General features: G+C 38.8%; 1 protein-coding gene across 1 annotated transcript in view; it reads right to left on the bottom strand.

The window, feature by feature from the left end:
* The window catches only part of mei4 (meiosis-specific, MEI4 homolog (S. cerevisiae)), a 49896-nt gene extending 36205 nt beyond the window's left edge, over positions 1-13691 (bottom strand). Inside the window, exons 1-2 of the mRNA XM_016237574.1 lie at positions 13538-13691; positions 12257-12496 (exon numbers count right to left, since the gene is read on the bottom strand). Coding sequence (XP_016093060.1) covers positions 12257-12496; positions 13538-13691 — 394 coding nt within the window. The remainder of the gene's footprint in view (positions 1-12256; positions 12497-13537) is intronic.
* Between the last annotated feature and the right edge of the window lie 2327 nt (positions 13692-16018).

Below are 16018 nucleotides of genomic sequence, written 5' to 3' on the forward strand. Positions count from 1 at the left end.
CCCTTTGACTGCTATTATATGACTCACAGAGGACCACAGTTTCAGCGAAAAATCTTCTTTACTGTTCCACTGAAGAAAAAAAAAAAAAAGAGTCACCTACATCTTGGGTGGCCTGAGGGTGAGTAAATTAATACCAAATTTAAATTTTTGGGTGAACTATTCCTTTAAGATAAATGTCATTCAGTACATTTTAATTCCAATAAACTTTACAGCACAGACCATGGAATTCTATGGCCAGTAAACATTAACCTCTCCAGCATCCTCAGCATGCTCCTCTATCTCACTCTCTCCCTCACCCACACCCAGCCACCTAATTACTGCTGCAGATTGGGTTGCCAGCTTCCAGGTTCCATGGGAGAAGCTTCCTGAAGCCTTGATGCAGTGTTTGGAGAGAGGGAAAAGACCAAGCCCACGGTTACGTAGAGAAATAATCAGGATTGTCGCTTCTGAGAAGATGCATGCCTGTGCTTCTCCCAATAGACAAGTCTCGACAGAAGTTGCCAAGAAAATGGTTGGAAAGTATCTGCAGTCACTGCAAGATATTATAGAAGGTGATGTGATAGGATATCACTCACTGGTCAAGCAGTTAACACGGATACTGAAGCGCAAACGAGTGTCAGATGAGTATGATGCAGATGAAATCCCAGCTGAACGAAAGGCAGCTGTTCAGGACACATATGGCTGCATACAGTGGGACATGAAATTCATGCCAGTGAGTGAGACACTGGAAAGTCGACAGAGAAAAAAGAAAAATTTAAGGTGCTAATTGAACAGGCAACCTTCAGTCCAGAGGAGGTAAAAACTCTTATGAAGTGCACCTACTTCTCCCAGCGTAAAGCAATAAACAATGGGACAGATCTGCAATCACTCATGGAAGAGTGGCCTTTTTTGTTTAAGGAGATTAACATGATGGTTCACTTTCATGACCTTACTGGTGTATCACTAAAAGAGACTTTCCTCAATAATGTGGAGGAAAAAAAAAAGGAAAACGGGTTCTGGATTTTATGAGAGGCTTTTGTGCAGACAAGAGCAAACAAGTTTTGCAGGCTGTACAATGTTGACAATTTTGAGAGGACAGTTGGAGGGCTCCTCAGAAGATGTTAAGGATCTGGTGCTCATCCTACTCTCCTATTTTAATGAAAAAGAGGAGTACCTCTTCTACTTTGTTGAAGAAACCTGTAAGGCAAAAGAAGTACAAGTGGAGAGCTTGCCTGTGACACCATGTGTCATTGTATGTGGTAAGTTCATCTGTTTTACTGAAGGAGCTTGCGCTCATGTAAGAAAATATTATATATATACTGTATATATTGGCTGGTGTGAAGTTATTTTCTTTCTGTATCTTCTTGCAGGAACATCATGTTATGCTGCAAAGCAATTCATGCATACATTGTTAATTTGGCACTTCTTAATACCAGATATAAATCATTTGTGAAAATGGAATACAAAAGTGGTCCTAAACAGCTCCCTTGTGGAACTCCACATTCAATTCCCCTTCTATCGGAGTAACTTCCGTTAAAAAAAAAACTCTGCGATCTGTTATCCAAATAACTTTCCATCCAAGCAATTACCGATGGTCTAAATCTATAATTCTCCCAATTTTTCCAAAAGAAGCTTATGATCAATAAGGTCAAATGCAGCTGTAAAATCTAATAAGACTGCTCCACATATTATTTTTTTATCCAACCCTCGATACCAATCATCTGTCATTTGTGCTAAAGCTGTACATGTGGAGTGGCCCTTTCTAAAAGCATGCTGATAATTTGATATCAGATTATTCTGTGACACATAGTCCTGTATTTGATCATATACTGCCTTCTCTAGGATCTTAACACTGGTAACACACTCACTGGGCGGCTATTAGAATCTTTAGTCAAAGGCGTAATTTTAGCTTCCTTCCAAGCTTGTGGAAATATTAATTGCTTAAGACTCATTATTAAAAATATGACGTATTGGACCAGACACAATCTACAGCTAATCGGATCAGTTTATCATCTATATTATCTATCCCTGGTTGTTTGTCTTTACAGACAGATTTTATTAGCCTTTTCACAGTTTCTTCTCCCAATTCACCAAACTCAAAATAACAGTTCTTATCTCTCATATAGTTCTTTATATTAAGAATCGTAGAGGTATTCTCTGTCACATATGATATTTCTTTCCTCAAATTCTGTATCTTCCTGATAAAAAAATAATTCAAATAATTAGCAATTTCTTCAGGTTTTGTCATATAAGTACCTTCACAGTCAATTGAAGCAGGTTGTGAGGACTTCTGTCTTCCCATTATATTATTTAATACCTTCCAAAGCTTCTTCCCATCTTTCTTCTTACTACTTATTTGTAATGTATAATATTGTTTCTTTTTCTTTTTATTAAGACCTGTAACAATTTCTCAATTTACAATATTTCTGTCCATCCGTTACACTACCAGTTTTTTTTGCTATTCTAAAAGCCTCATCTCTCTGTGCCATATAGTCCTTTAATTCGCTATCAATCCAGGACGCTCTACAATCCTTTATAATTAATTTCTTAACAGGCGCATGATTATCAATAACTGGCTGAAATTTTCTAATAAATAATTCAAGTGCATTATTTGGTTCTTCTACATCATAAATCTCTGACCACTTTATATTACTAATATCCCTCAAGAAATCCTCCTGGGAAAACCTCCTATATGACCTTTTAAACAATTCTTTGCTTAGCTTTGGAAATTTAGCTTTTCCTTGCAATCACAACTATATTATGATCACTAAAACCTACTTGAACTGAAATTGCTGCCGTATACAAAATCTTCATTGCTCAAATAAATATGATCTATACAAGATGAAGTGGATTTTCCCTTTTTATGCTTATTCTCGGTGGTTGCCTAACCATCTGTTTCAATCCACATGCATCTATTATATTCACCAATTGATTCTTTAAAAAGCACTCATGTACTACTAACCAATTAATATTAAGATCACCTAAAAAAAAAAAAAAAAACTTCTATATTCAATTCACATACCTTATTCAGCATCTCACCCATGTCTTCCAAATATTTATGGTTTGAACCTGGTGGCCTATAACAACATCCTAATAAAATTGGCTTGATATGAGGTAAATTAACTTGCAGCCATAGAACCTCCACTTCATTACACATGATATCATTCCTTACTTTTACAGAAATATGATTCTGCACATAAAAGGCAACACCTCCACCGTACTTATTTCTATCTCTTCTATATAAATTATATCCTCTTATAGACACAGCATTATCATCAAATGTCTCATCCAAATGAGTTTCAGATATAGCAACAATATTAATTGTGTTTGATAGCAACAAATCAGCAACTTCATGTACATTGTTCCTCAAACTACAAATATTCAAATGAGCGAACTTTAAATATTTTTTTGCCAATAAAATGGCAATAGACATACAATATACAGCACATCACATCGTACCTTGATCCTTGTCACATCCTCACATGTTCTCAATTTGCTTGCCTCTTATGAACAATGAGTTTATCATACCTTAAGAAAGCAATGTCCCCTCTTTCTCTTGCAGCTTTCATTTTTGGAATTAGTTCCTTTCTCCTCTTTCGAATTGATTCGGGATAATCCTCATTTATAAAAATATTCAAACCCTTCAGCTTTCTCGCATTGACCATCACTCGATCTCGGTCCTTGATTCTTAAAAACGACACCATTGTTGGGCGAGGCCAACTCCGGATTTAATCCTGTACTTTAAGAGCTTTTCCAACTCGTTGAACTTTCTGTATACCGATGTTGAGTGGGTCCAAATCCAATTTACCCTTAAAAAGAGCCAGCACTTTCTCTTCTGAGTCTGACCCCTTTTCATTCTCAGCTTCCGTAGATGTGTGTGGGGTTATATTTTTTCTATTGACTATTATCAAAATTACTACTTCTAGAAACAACAGAAATAATAATAATTATAATTATAAAACAATCAGGTTTCCAAAAGTAAGAATAAACTACGAAATCAAGTAAAATTTTCAGTCATCTTATAAAAAGTGAGCCATCCAACTTTTAAAATCACTTGCTATGACAACTACACACACACAAATTAACACTGCTCTGAGCATATATGGTCCCACTCTAAAAGAGTGTTAAAGTAACACTGAAGCAGTGTTAAAGTTAATGAGATAATTAAGTGCTGATTGAACATTAGTGATGAACAGCTGCTGTTAACAAGCAGACTCACTGAAGAAAAGAGAAACACAAGAACTACAACTGACTTCAGCCACAGCCTTATGCCGAGTTCACACTGCATGATTTTAGCCGGATTTTTCACTCGCCGACAGGTTTTGTGAAATCGCCGACAAATGCCTGACATCGGAGGCAAATCGGTGCTCGTTCACGCGAGTGAAAATCACGCATTGTGAATTATCAAAGATGCGATCTGAGGGAATCGCCGACACGTCGCCCGTGAAATATTTGGCATGCTAAATATCTGGAGCTGTCGGCGATTCACAATCACGCTGTGTGCAATGAGTTCTGACTGAAAAACATATCGGCGATGACCTACAGCCAATGAGAGACCAAGATACAGGGCAGCGGGAAGTTCGGGGAGGAGTTATATGAAACGTAGTTTGCAGACCAGTGTTGCCAAATCCGCGATTGCCGCCGATTGTTTTTTATGTCAGCAGGTTGAAGCGACCCCAATAACGTGATATTTAGGCCCTGGAATGTGAATTGTACCAGGAGAACCCAGCCAAAAAAAATTTTATTTTTGTATTTTTACCCCCGAACGCGATTTTTACTGGGGGACCCCCTCGAAAGCAATTGGGCTATTTTCAGGCTAGTTTTGAATAGTAATTGGGCAGGTTTTGTAGCGAAATCCTGGCAACCCTGCACCAGAGCTATCGGCGATTCTTCCTATGGTGAAGTCATGCAATGTGAAACCCCCTGTCGCCGATCCATCGTGCAATGTGAACGCAGCAACAACTGAATGCTACCCCAGATAGTCACGCAGTGTGAAAACAACGGCGATCCGACGAGTTTGAAAATCGTGCAGTGTGAACTCGGCATTAGATGAAATCAACTGAAATAAAAGAAAACATTAAATCTCTCAAGATCTCAGCAGAAGATAATTAAACAACTCCACAAACAACATCACCAGCTTCATGCATTACTAACCAGAGTATTGGTATACCTTTATCTAAACAAACCACATTTATGGCTCTTAAAACACTGCTTATAAAAATCAGTGTTGTCATATTTTGAATACCTCAGCTGAATTGAGGTCATTTGCTTTATGATTTTTATTTGATTACTGACTGTGTGCTTGTCTTTTTTTTTTTTTGTAAATTCAATTCAGTTTGAAATAAAACTTTAAATCATGCTTCCTTGTTCTGTAAGCTTTTGCAACAAAGTTACCCTATTTTAAAGACACAAATACACAGAATGAGCAAATGTTTAAGATTGAGATTTTTGTAATGGTTATTAATCAATGTTTATATATATTTAAATAAAAGCCTTTATTAAAATCTGTTTATCTGGGGGGGATGGGGGGGAACTAAGGAGGAGGACGGACACCCGGGACGGGGCCGGCAGACAGAGTCCAGGAGACAGGAGGGATCTGGAGCAGGAGGAGTCCAGCTGGACCCAGGCCACAGCCATAATGACGGCCCACGGTGGAGCTGACGGAGGGAGGAGCCATGGGGTAGGAATGGCCACCGAGCAGCCCGAGACGGAGAGCCGATGAGCCAGGGCGACGGGGAGGATCCAGAGGTCCTAGGCGGAGCCGATGGGGCCGACGACCGAAGCGAAGATGTGGACCCGGGAGGCCACGGTGGAGCCGGAGCGACAGAGGTGGAGCCGAGGGGATGAAGGAGCCTGACGGAGCCCGGTGGAGCTAGTGGACTGCCGGCAGTGTTGCCAACTAATTTTCAGGGGAAGTTGCTAAAGGAAGGTTGATTTGTTGCTAAATGATGTTGTGATGTCATTACGTAATCACGACGCAAAATTGTGTCAAATCTCAGCAAAAACATATATTTTATATATAGTATGTTAATTCAGATTTTTTCGTAGCAATATAAATGCATAATATAATATTAAAATATAAATAACTATTTTTAAATGCATTGAATTATCAAAAACATACACATTTTTGAACGATTACAATTAAAAAAATTTATTTTACATTTTTTAGTTACTATCACCTTTTCCTACATATTTTTCTTAAAGTGTACTAACGCAACACTGACTGCAGGGCCACGGCAGAGAGAAGGGAGCTAGGAGCAATGGTGGAGCCGACGGGTCCACGGGCCGAGGCGGAGTCTGGGGCTTAGAGGCTGGAGGTGGAGTCAAGGGAAACTCCAGCCACGGCGACGCTGGAGGATGGCAGTCCCACGAAGCTTGCACCGCATAGATGGTGGGCTGAGGGCGAGCAGAGGGGCTGCCAGACGACAGCGGAGGAGGAGGCAGGAGCGGGTGGGACGGCGGGCATTTGTGCATCTCTGGGCATTCAGGGCTTAACTCTGGATCAGGAGCCCACTCTTGACTGAACACGGGAACAGGATTGCGCTCTGGAGGAGCGGACACTTGAGAGCACTTTCTAGGAGCGGGCACTGGAGGGCGCTCTGGACTGGATTCAGGGACTGGAGCCCTCTCCTCTTCGTTTTGGCACTTTCGACCCGCCATATATCACTGAACCGACTTTACTGACAAGAATACAGCTCCCGATTGGGCAAAGTTAACAGGATTTTGTCCACAGAATGATAAGAGCACACGTTTTAACATATTACTGTATTATTTAACACTCAGTATTTTAACTTCAGTGCTGCAAGCCATGCATACAGCACCGGACATGACAGGTTTTCTGGTATGCAAAACAAGCACTTTAAAGGAATTCCTTAGCTTATTGCCGTTACTGTGGCAGCCAACAACAGCACAGCTTAACCCTCCGCACATATTTAGTTATATTGAAAAAGTTTCAATTCAGTCGATATTTTTTCCCCATTATAACATGGATTTCTATGGAGACGGGCTGTAGCTGACGAGCAAGGTGGCGGATAGCAGCGGAGGCACATAATATCTGCGTTCTGATTGGTCAGATCACCTGTCAATCAAGCTCTTTGTGAACAGTCAATTAAGATGAAACATTTCTCTTTTTTTTGTACTCTTGGGCCTTTTTCATGCCTGACCTGTTTGGAGCATTTGTTTCAGAACCTGGCACATTTTTCTCCTTCAGTTCAGCTTGTTTAGGCATATATAAACATTAAGCTTATATAAACAGCTATCACGCTCAGATCCACCCCACAACAACCGTAATTCATAACGGAAAATGTGTTACGTAAAAAGCATCAGTGTTTAATTCTAAGGGTGAGCACATTAGTGACCCCTACACCCTGAATGTTGTCTAATAGCTTTTCTATGCAAGAATGTTGTCTCGAAAAGCCTTTATTCCCACTAACTGATATATAGTAGTATAGCTTAGTAGAGCTAACTCAATCCATCCTGATGGATGAAGCTATTAGCAGAATCCCAGAACATAAACAGGTGCACGCTGACTTATGAGAAGGCAGATTTTCTCACATGTGACTTGCATAAATAGGCTACATTTTGGTACACTCTGAAATGCTGCCTTGGGAAAGTGAACGAAGAACGCAACATTGTAAAAATGTAGGTCCCTGTTTCAGAACAAAGCAAACTGAAAACGCTCTTCAAACACTTCATTATGTAAAATGTGCTTATATTATAGGTTGAATTATATACCTGTTTTACTTATTATCCAGCACCAATAGTTGCTTTTTGGAACTTTCAGTTATTGTAAAAAAAAATAATAATAGTCAACAGAAATAGTTTGCATTAGTTTATGTTGTTTAATTTATCCGTTTTATACCATTGCTAGCACTGGAGGGTTCTATACAGTATTTTGTCCTTAAGTACAAAAACAACAGCCTTTTTCTTGATGTGAAATAAAATCCTATCACAGACTCGGAATGTGGAGTTGTGACACAGGACTATGCTATGCACTGGAGAAATGGATTTAAAACATTGGTAGAGAAAAGCTGAAGTGTGTATACCGTACATGTTAGGAATTCTTGGAAAAGTAAATTAAGTCAAGGATTAAAACTGCTCACCTTTTGTCTTAATTTGTGGATTTAAAAAAGTTGCACTGATGATTTGTGCAATTTATTATTATTTTTTTTTTCCTGAGGTTGAGATGGGGCTTTTGTGTTGATCATTTTGGTGATGGCTGGGTGGTGTGGCTATAAAAGTGACAGCAGTGTGGCTGGTTAGCAGTCTTATCACTTACAGGAAGTAACTGTTTCTACAGTGTGTACTAATTCCCACACAGTCAAAAATTAATCGGCTATTGAGTGAGGTAGCTGAGGTCACTGAGAATACACCTGACCTCACTAAGACATCCACTTCGGGCAGATTTGTGAGCTGATCTTTTTTGTCTATTTTGTCACATGCTAGATCACTTTCATGAAAGGCCAAGTGCCACATATAAATACAAAAATTGACAAGCCATGTTATGGCTTATGTTATGCAGCTTATGAGTCAACAGGAAGTGATGCAATGAAAAGGATCAACAAAGCGACAGCAATTTCCATTGTAATTTGTGGTTTTGGTTCAGTGAAGTGAATTTTGAATCCCTTTGCTTGCTGCACTCCTTCATAACATGTGCAGCATGATAAAATGTTGAGTGACAGAGCGATGAGTAAATGCAGCTTCTCTGTAGTTCGGAACGCATTCAGGACGGATAGCATTTCCATTACAAATGCAATGTGGTTAGGGCTGTGACGGTCGCCATGACAACCGCGTCACCGCTGTGCAATCGTGCACATGACGTCACGTACTCTATAACAAGCATAATACGAAGTTTTGTATACAAGTGTAATAACAGTAATAGTTGCAAATTGTTTTATTTAGACTATAAGTCTATGGAAATTCACAAATGATCTCAAACGCCATACACAGCGTTTCCTTTAGATTAGCAGGTTTGAGCGCAGGAAAATAGTTCAGTGTTGGGCGACGGACCTTGTTGGGAAACCAAATACTACATCACCGATCTGGAGCCATCTCCATTCATGTCACCCATCCACGTTTGTACAAGTGTCTTCTCAAGTTCCCGTGATCGCAAATGCCTGGCTGGTCAGGTTTGGTGAGGCTTTCTCCAAACTGGCCAAATACAAACGAGATAGCGATAAATGGTAGATATTAACAAGAAACGTGGGAACGATTCCTATTTCAAAGAGAGCGCGAGCAGACGAGGAGTTAATGCGGCGCTTGCTCGGCGGCGAAACAGTGAACCGTGTCTACACCGGACACGACGCCGCTCGCGTCCGGTAGTTGGTCCATTACCACCGCGGTGGTAAAAATCTGCCACCGTCACAGCCCTAAGTGTGGTCATATGGGTTTTTGACCACCTCTGTAGGTGTTTTAGGCCCTGTTTACACTTGGTTTTAAGATGCGTTTTGGTCGATCGGATCAGAAGTGGAAAATAATAAAAGACACACCTGTTAACACCTGGCGTTTTAATCTGAACCTTCTATCCACTTTCGACCTGTTCTGACCAGATTACCCCCCACCCGTGGAGCTGATTACGTCAAGAGGAGGGTAAATAGGCAGATCCCTCTGTCAGTGTCAAAACATGAGCGGGAGGGTTCAAGTTATCGCGCACTAATATTATGTCTGCTTCTACTTACTGCTGTTGTTTCTTTTTTGTGTTATCAGAAAATCATACTTCTGATTCAGCCCATCAAAGTTTAAATCCCGTCTGATAAGCACGCGTATTAGGTTAGTAGGCGGTCTTTAGTGGCTGCTCGAATGCATTCGACCACATCAGCGTCTACACCACGAAAGCAATCCGGTCGAATGCGTTTTCGACTGCCTCTGGAAGTGGTCGAAAGTGGACGACCAAGTGCCACATATAAATACAAAAATTGACAAGCCATGTTATGGCTTATGTTATGCAGCTTATGAGTCAACAGGAAGTGATGCAATGAAAAGGATCAACAAAGCGACAGCAATTTCCATTGTAATTTGTGGTTTTGGTTCAGTGAAGTGAATTTTGAATCCCTTTGCTTGCTGCACTCCTTCATAACATGTGCAGCATGATAAAATGTTGAGTGACAGAGCGATGAGTAAATGCAGCTTCTCTGTAGTTCGGAACGCATTCAGGACGGATAGCATTTCCATTACAAATGCAATGTGGTTAGGGCTGTGACGGTCGCCATGACAACCGCGTCACCGCTGTGCAATCGTGCACATGACGTCACGTACTCTATAACAAGCATAATACGAAGTTTTGTATACAAGTGTAATAACAGTAATAGTTGCAAATTGTTTTATTTAGACTATAAGTCTATGGAAATTCACAAATGATCTCAAACGCCATACACAGCGTTTCCTTTAGATTAGCAGGTTTGAGCGCAGGAAAATAGTTCAGTGTTGGGCGACGGACCTTGTTGGGAAACCAAATACTACATCACCGATCTGGAGCCATCTCCATTCATGTCACCCATCCGCGTTTGTACAAGTGTCTTCTCAAGTTCCCGTGATCGCAAATGCCTGGCTGGTCAGGTTTGGTGAGGCTTTCTCCAAACTGGCCAAATACAAACGAGATAGCGATAAATGGTAGATATTAACAAGAAACGTGGGAACGATTCCTATTTCAAAGAGAGCGCGAGCAGACGAGGAGTTAATGCGGCGCTTGCTCGGCGGCGAAACAGTGAACCGTGTCTACACCGGACACGACGCCGCTCGCGTCCGGTAGTTGGTCCATTACCACCGCGGTGGTAAAAATCTGCCACCGTCACAGCCCTAAGTGTGGTCATATGGGTTTTTGACCACCTCTGTAGGTGTTTTAGGCCCTGTTTACACTTGGTTTTAAGATGCGTTTTGGTCGATCGGATCAGAAGTGGAAAATAATAAAAGACACACCTGTTAACACCTGGCGTTTTAATCTGAACCTTCTATCCACTTTCGACCTGTTCTGACCAGATTACCCCCCACCCGTGGAGCTGATTACGTCAAGAGGAGGGTAAATAGGCAGATCCCTCTGTCAGTGTCAAAACATGAGCGGGAGGGTTCAAGTTATCGCGCACTAATATTATGTCTGCTTCTACTTACTGCTGTTGTTTCTTTTTTGTGTTATCAGAAAATCATACTTCTGATTCAGCCCATCAAAGTTTAAATCCCGTCTGATAAGCACGCGTATTAGGTTAGTAGGCGGTCTTTAGTGCCTGCTCGAATGCATTCGACCACATCAGCGTCTACACCACGAAAGCAATCCGGTCGAATGCGTTTTCGACTGCCTCTGGAAGTGGTCGAAAGTGGACGAGCTCAAAACGTTTCACACCCCGTTTACACCTGTATTTAGCGTTGTTCACTTGTGATCCGATCGACCAAAACGCATCTTGATACCAAGTATAAACAGGGCCTTAGTCATCTGATTGCAAACCTTTAATTAAAACAGTTTGCTTGCTTAATAATAAAGTCTACAGTATATGAATAACGTATTGTACTGCAAGCAAGCATTTGTTTGTGATTTTTATTTGCCATGTAGAATAGGCTGTGACTAATATCATGTGCATTACAAGCTTGGGATGCTGTTTGAGAAGAGTGTGTGTGTGTGTATACATTTAATGATTAAAAATATAAGATTAAGATAAGAACAAAATGCACATTATAAATACACAACATAAAATGTTATTGAAGCACGTCCTAGATAAACATAATCCCCACTTATTAAATTGAAAGATGCACAAAATAAAGATAGCTGCAAACAGAATACTAAACAGTGACATCAACATTAGTTTTAATAAGCATTAAGTTTAGTATCACACCAAACACTATTGTGCTATTGAAACTGTGAGGAGTCATGCATAAGGATTAAGGAAGTGTCAACACTTTCAAGCAAAATAATCATACCCAATAATGCACAATACAACGGTCCTCACTCAGTCCCAAACACAGTTTGGGGCCAATATGAACTAGCACAGTACGGTGGATATGTACTCTATCAGTTATATTCAGTTCTATACGGCCACCTAGTGTCGCAGTTGTGTAATTTAGAGAATAACATATGCTATGTCAAGATCACGAGAAAATATTAAGCTGTGATAATGAGAAAACAACTTTTGTTGTGTCGATATCACGAGAAAACAAGAACGAAAAACAATAATAATCCTTGATCCCTTAGGACTTCCGCAGATAAAGGCATATTATTCATTTAAAAAAAATGTAAGATTTGATCAATTGTTTTGAATTTCCAGGCCTGAAACAGATGGATATAAAGTCCTACCATGTCCTGGCCCGTCGTTACTCTTCTTCTTGAACAGTAAGCGAGCGAGCAGCAGCTCTTGTCTGAGGCGCAGCACATCTTCATGAAGACTTCGAGCTGTAGACCTCCAGCCTTCATCTTGCTGTCGGAGTCTGTCAGCCAGAGATTCAGTGAACTGTCTGGCTCCTCCCGATGGGCTGATCTTAATAACAGCCACGGCCACGGCCAGTTTAGAGACTCTCGTGTACCAGCTCAGCGCTCCTACAGAGATCATGCAACAGTTCATCGTAAGCAAGAACTAGTCCACTTCTGACATCACATCCACACTGGACACAAGCAGCACACACAGAAACAAATATGATGTATATGAGTTTGTGTGTTATATATGTGAGTTTTACTGAACCTGCTTTTGTCCTTGTTCCTTAACAAATGCAGATAATCATATGAACTTAAATTACGTTTTTTTAATGCCCCAGTATTGTGCCAAGGGCACTAACTCTGTGATTTATACAAAAACCTCTGGGTCCTTCTCAGAAAGACTAGTGATGTAACCCTGAAGTGATAATAATCCACACATTTTCAAGTAAAACTAAATTATAACGCATAATTAACAAATTCTTAATGGTAGATTGTAGGAACTATTTAATTTGCATGAAACCACCTGACACTACTTTAAATGTTTAGTGCTAAAATGACAACAACTACAATAATGTAATTATTTATTTATTAAGTGGATATCTGAAGTGGATATATTACATGAGAACATGTGAGTATTTTTCTTTAGAAAACTAAAGAGTTTGTCTCGTTTGTATGTCTTGTCATGCTGTCGTATAAAACGTCACTGAAGAGACAACGAGAACAAACTAATCACAACGGACAGCCACAAAACTTTAGCTGGAAATCAACTGCAAATATATCATCTTTCTATATCTTATGGATGCTTGATGCTTATATGTAAAAAAAATATATAATAATTAGAAATTAAAAAGAAAAAAACAATTGCCATGTTCACTGATTATAAGGTATAATGGATTTTTCAGATATTTAAAAAAAAAAATTTTTTAATGAGAATTTTGAGTGTATATGTGGGGTGGGGTACCATCTTTCTATATCTTATGGATGCTTGATGCTTATATGTAAAAAATATATATAATAATTAGAAATTAAAAAGAAAAAAACAATTGCCATGTTCACTGATTATAAGGTATAATGAAATCGTAAAACAATTTAACATCAATTTATTAAAAATTCAACAAAAATGCAGCACATCTTCATGAAGACTTCGAGCTGTAGACCTCCAGCCTTCATCTTGCTGTCGGAGTCTGTCAGCCAGAGATTCAGTGAACTGTCTGGCTCCTCCCGATGGGCTGATCTTAATAACAGCCACGGCCACGGCCAGTTTAGAGACTCTCGTGTACCAGCTCAGCGCTCCTACAGAGATCATGCAACAGTTCATCGTAAGCAAGAACTAGTCCACTTCTGACATCACATCCACACTGGACACAAGCAGCACACACAGAAACAAATATGATGTATATGAGTTTGTGTGTTATATATGTGAGTTTTACTGAACCTGCTTTTGTCCTTGTTCCTTAACAAATGCAGATAATCATATGAACTTAAATTACGTTTTTTTAATGCCCCAGTATTGTGCCAAGGGCACTAACTCTGTGATTTATACAAAAACCTCTGGGTCCTTCTCAGAAAGACTAGTGATGTAACCCTGAAGTGATAATAATCCACACATTTTCAAGTAAAACTAAATTATAACGCATAATTAACAAATTCTTAATGGTAGATTGTAGGAACTATTTAATTTGCATGAAACCACCTGACACTACTTTAAATGTTTAGTGCTAAAATGACAACAACTACAATAATGTAATTATTTATTTATTAAGTGGATATCTGAAGTGGATATATTACATGAGAACATGTGAGTATTTTTCTTTAGAAAACTAAAGAGTTTGTCTCGTTTGTATGTCTTGTCATGCTGTCGTATAAAACGTCACTGAAGAGACAACGAGAACAAACTAATCACAACGGACAGCCACAAAACTTTAGCTGGAAATCAACTGCAAATATATCATCTTTCTATATCTTATGGATGCTTGATGCTTATATGTAAAAAATATATATAATAATTAGAAATTAAAAAGAAAAAAACAATTGCCATGTTCACTGATTATAAGGTATAATGGATTTTTCAGATATTTAAAAAAAAAAATTTTTTAATGAGAATTTTGAGTGTATATGTGGGGTGGGGTACTTTTTTTTTCTGGACTCCTTTTTAATGGTTAAATTAAATTGTATTAATCAAAAAGCATGTTTAATTCATTAAAATCATATGAAACTAAAATCGTAAAACAATTTAACATCAATTTATTAAAAATTCAACAAAAATTAAATGTTTAGGGCCCTATGAAATGTTTTATTTTTCCCAACCTTATGTTTTACTGTTACCAGATTCTGATTTAGCATGTCTAATTATTTGAAAGCATAAAAACAAGTTTCATTTATTCTTACCTTATGATTTTTTGCTCAGAAATTCTGTGTTGTGTATTTACATTTTTAAGGCATAAAACATTCATTTAATCTATCCTTTAAATAATGAAAATTAAACAAATTGTATTTTTTGGAAAATAAAGGTCATTTAATATTACAATTAAAACATTGAAGAAATATTGTATGTTTATTCCTTAAAAATAAGGTTTTAATCATTTTAGTTGTAGTAGTAGCCTATTACGTACATTCTACTCAACAACAGTAATATATTTCTGCCACAATGCCTTCAAGTTAAACCAAACTTTTATTTTGACGGGTTGCCGTGAATACCTTTACATTTCTGTGTGTATATGATGTGAGGTAGGGATGTAACGATTACCGGTTTCACAATAAATCACGATAAAATGCCCTGACGGTATTACCGTTTAAATTTTAATTATCATCAAAACCGTGTTTGATTATCGCGCTTTTGAAAACTCGCGGTAAATCCTGTCCAGCCTTCATCAGTCTGACACAGAAGCAGCATGCAATGTTGTTGTTGTTGATTTTTGCACGAGACGAAATGGCGGAAGACAGATTTTTCAGCCATCTAAGAGGACCAAATCGGTGCTCTGGTCGTATTTTGGCTTTTACAAGTGTCCTGAAGGCAATTTAATCGAGGACGGTCACACTGTCTGCAGATCTTGCAAGAAGAAAGTCGCTGCAAAAGGGGGAAACGCATCAAATTAGCCCAGTCATCTTCGTGACCACCACCCACTGTTATAGCGAATGCAAGGTAACTTTTACCTCAATACCAAAACTAACTGGGCAAATAATTGGACAAAAAATATTGATTAGAGATGAAATATTTCGTTATCTCACTTGTTTAACGCAAAGCTTCCACAAAGAAAAGTTCTCAGCAAGTGGCTTTGAGCCAAGACGAACGAACGTTCAAACTATCAGGTTGACATTTAAGGGATAATGTATTGTATATTCATAGTTAACTTATTACACGGATTTTGTTTTTGTTTAACTAAAATAATATATAAACACGGGCATATTAAATATTGAATTGAGATTAATGTTTTGAAATCTTACCTGTTTATAAATCCATTATGAACAGTGTACAAAACAATCGTCAGGACAATATGACCACTACAGCAAAATTATAGTAGCATTAATACTAAATTCCTCTGATTTTATTTTCAATACAATCAAAAACTGAGACGCAAGCTGCATTTGAATTAAACGAGAGAGCCGCATCCGCGCCTCTGCGGTGATACAAGAGACATGCGGCGA

This window comes from Sinocyclocheilus grahami, unplaced genomic scaffold (assembly GCF_001515645.1).
Source record: "Sinocyclocheilus grahami isolate Dianchi unplaced genomic scaffold, SAMN03320097.WGS_v1.1 scaffold519.1, whole genome shotgun sequence".
Taxonomy (NCBI): Eukaryota; Metazoa; Chordata; class Actinopteri; order Cypriniformes; family Cyprinidae; genus Sinocyclocheilus; species Sinocyclocheilus grahami.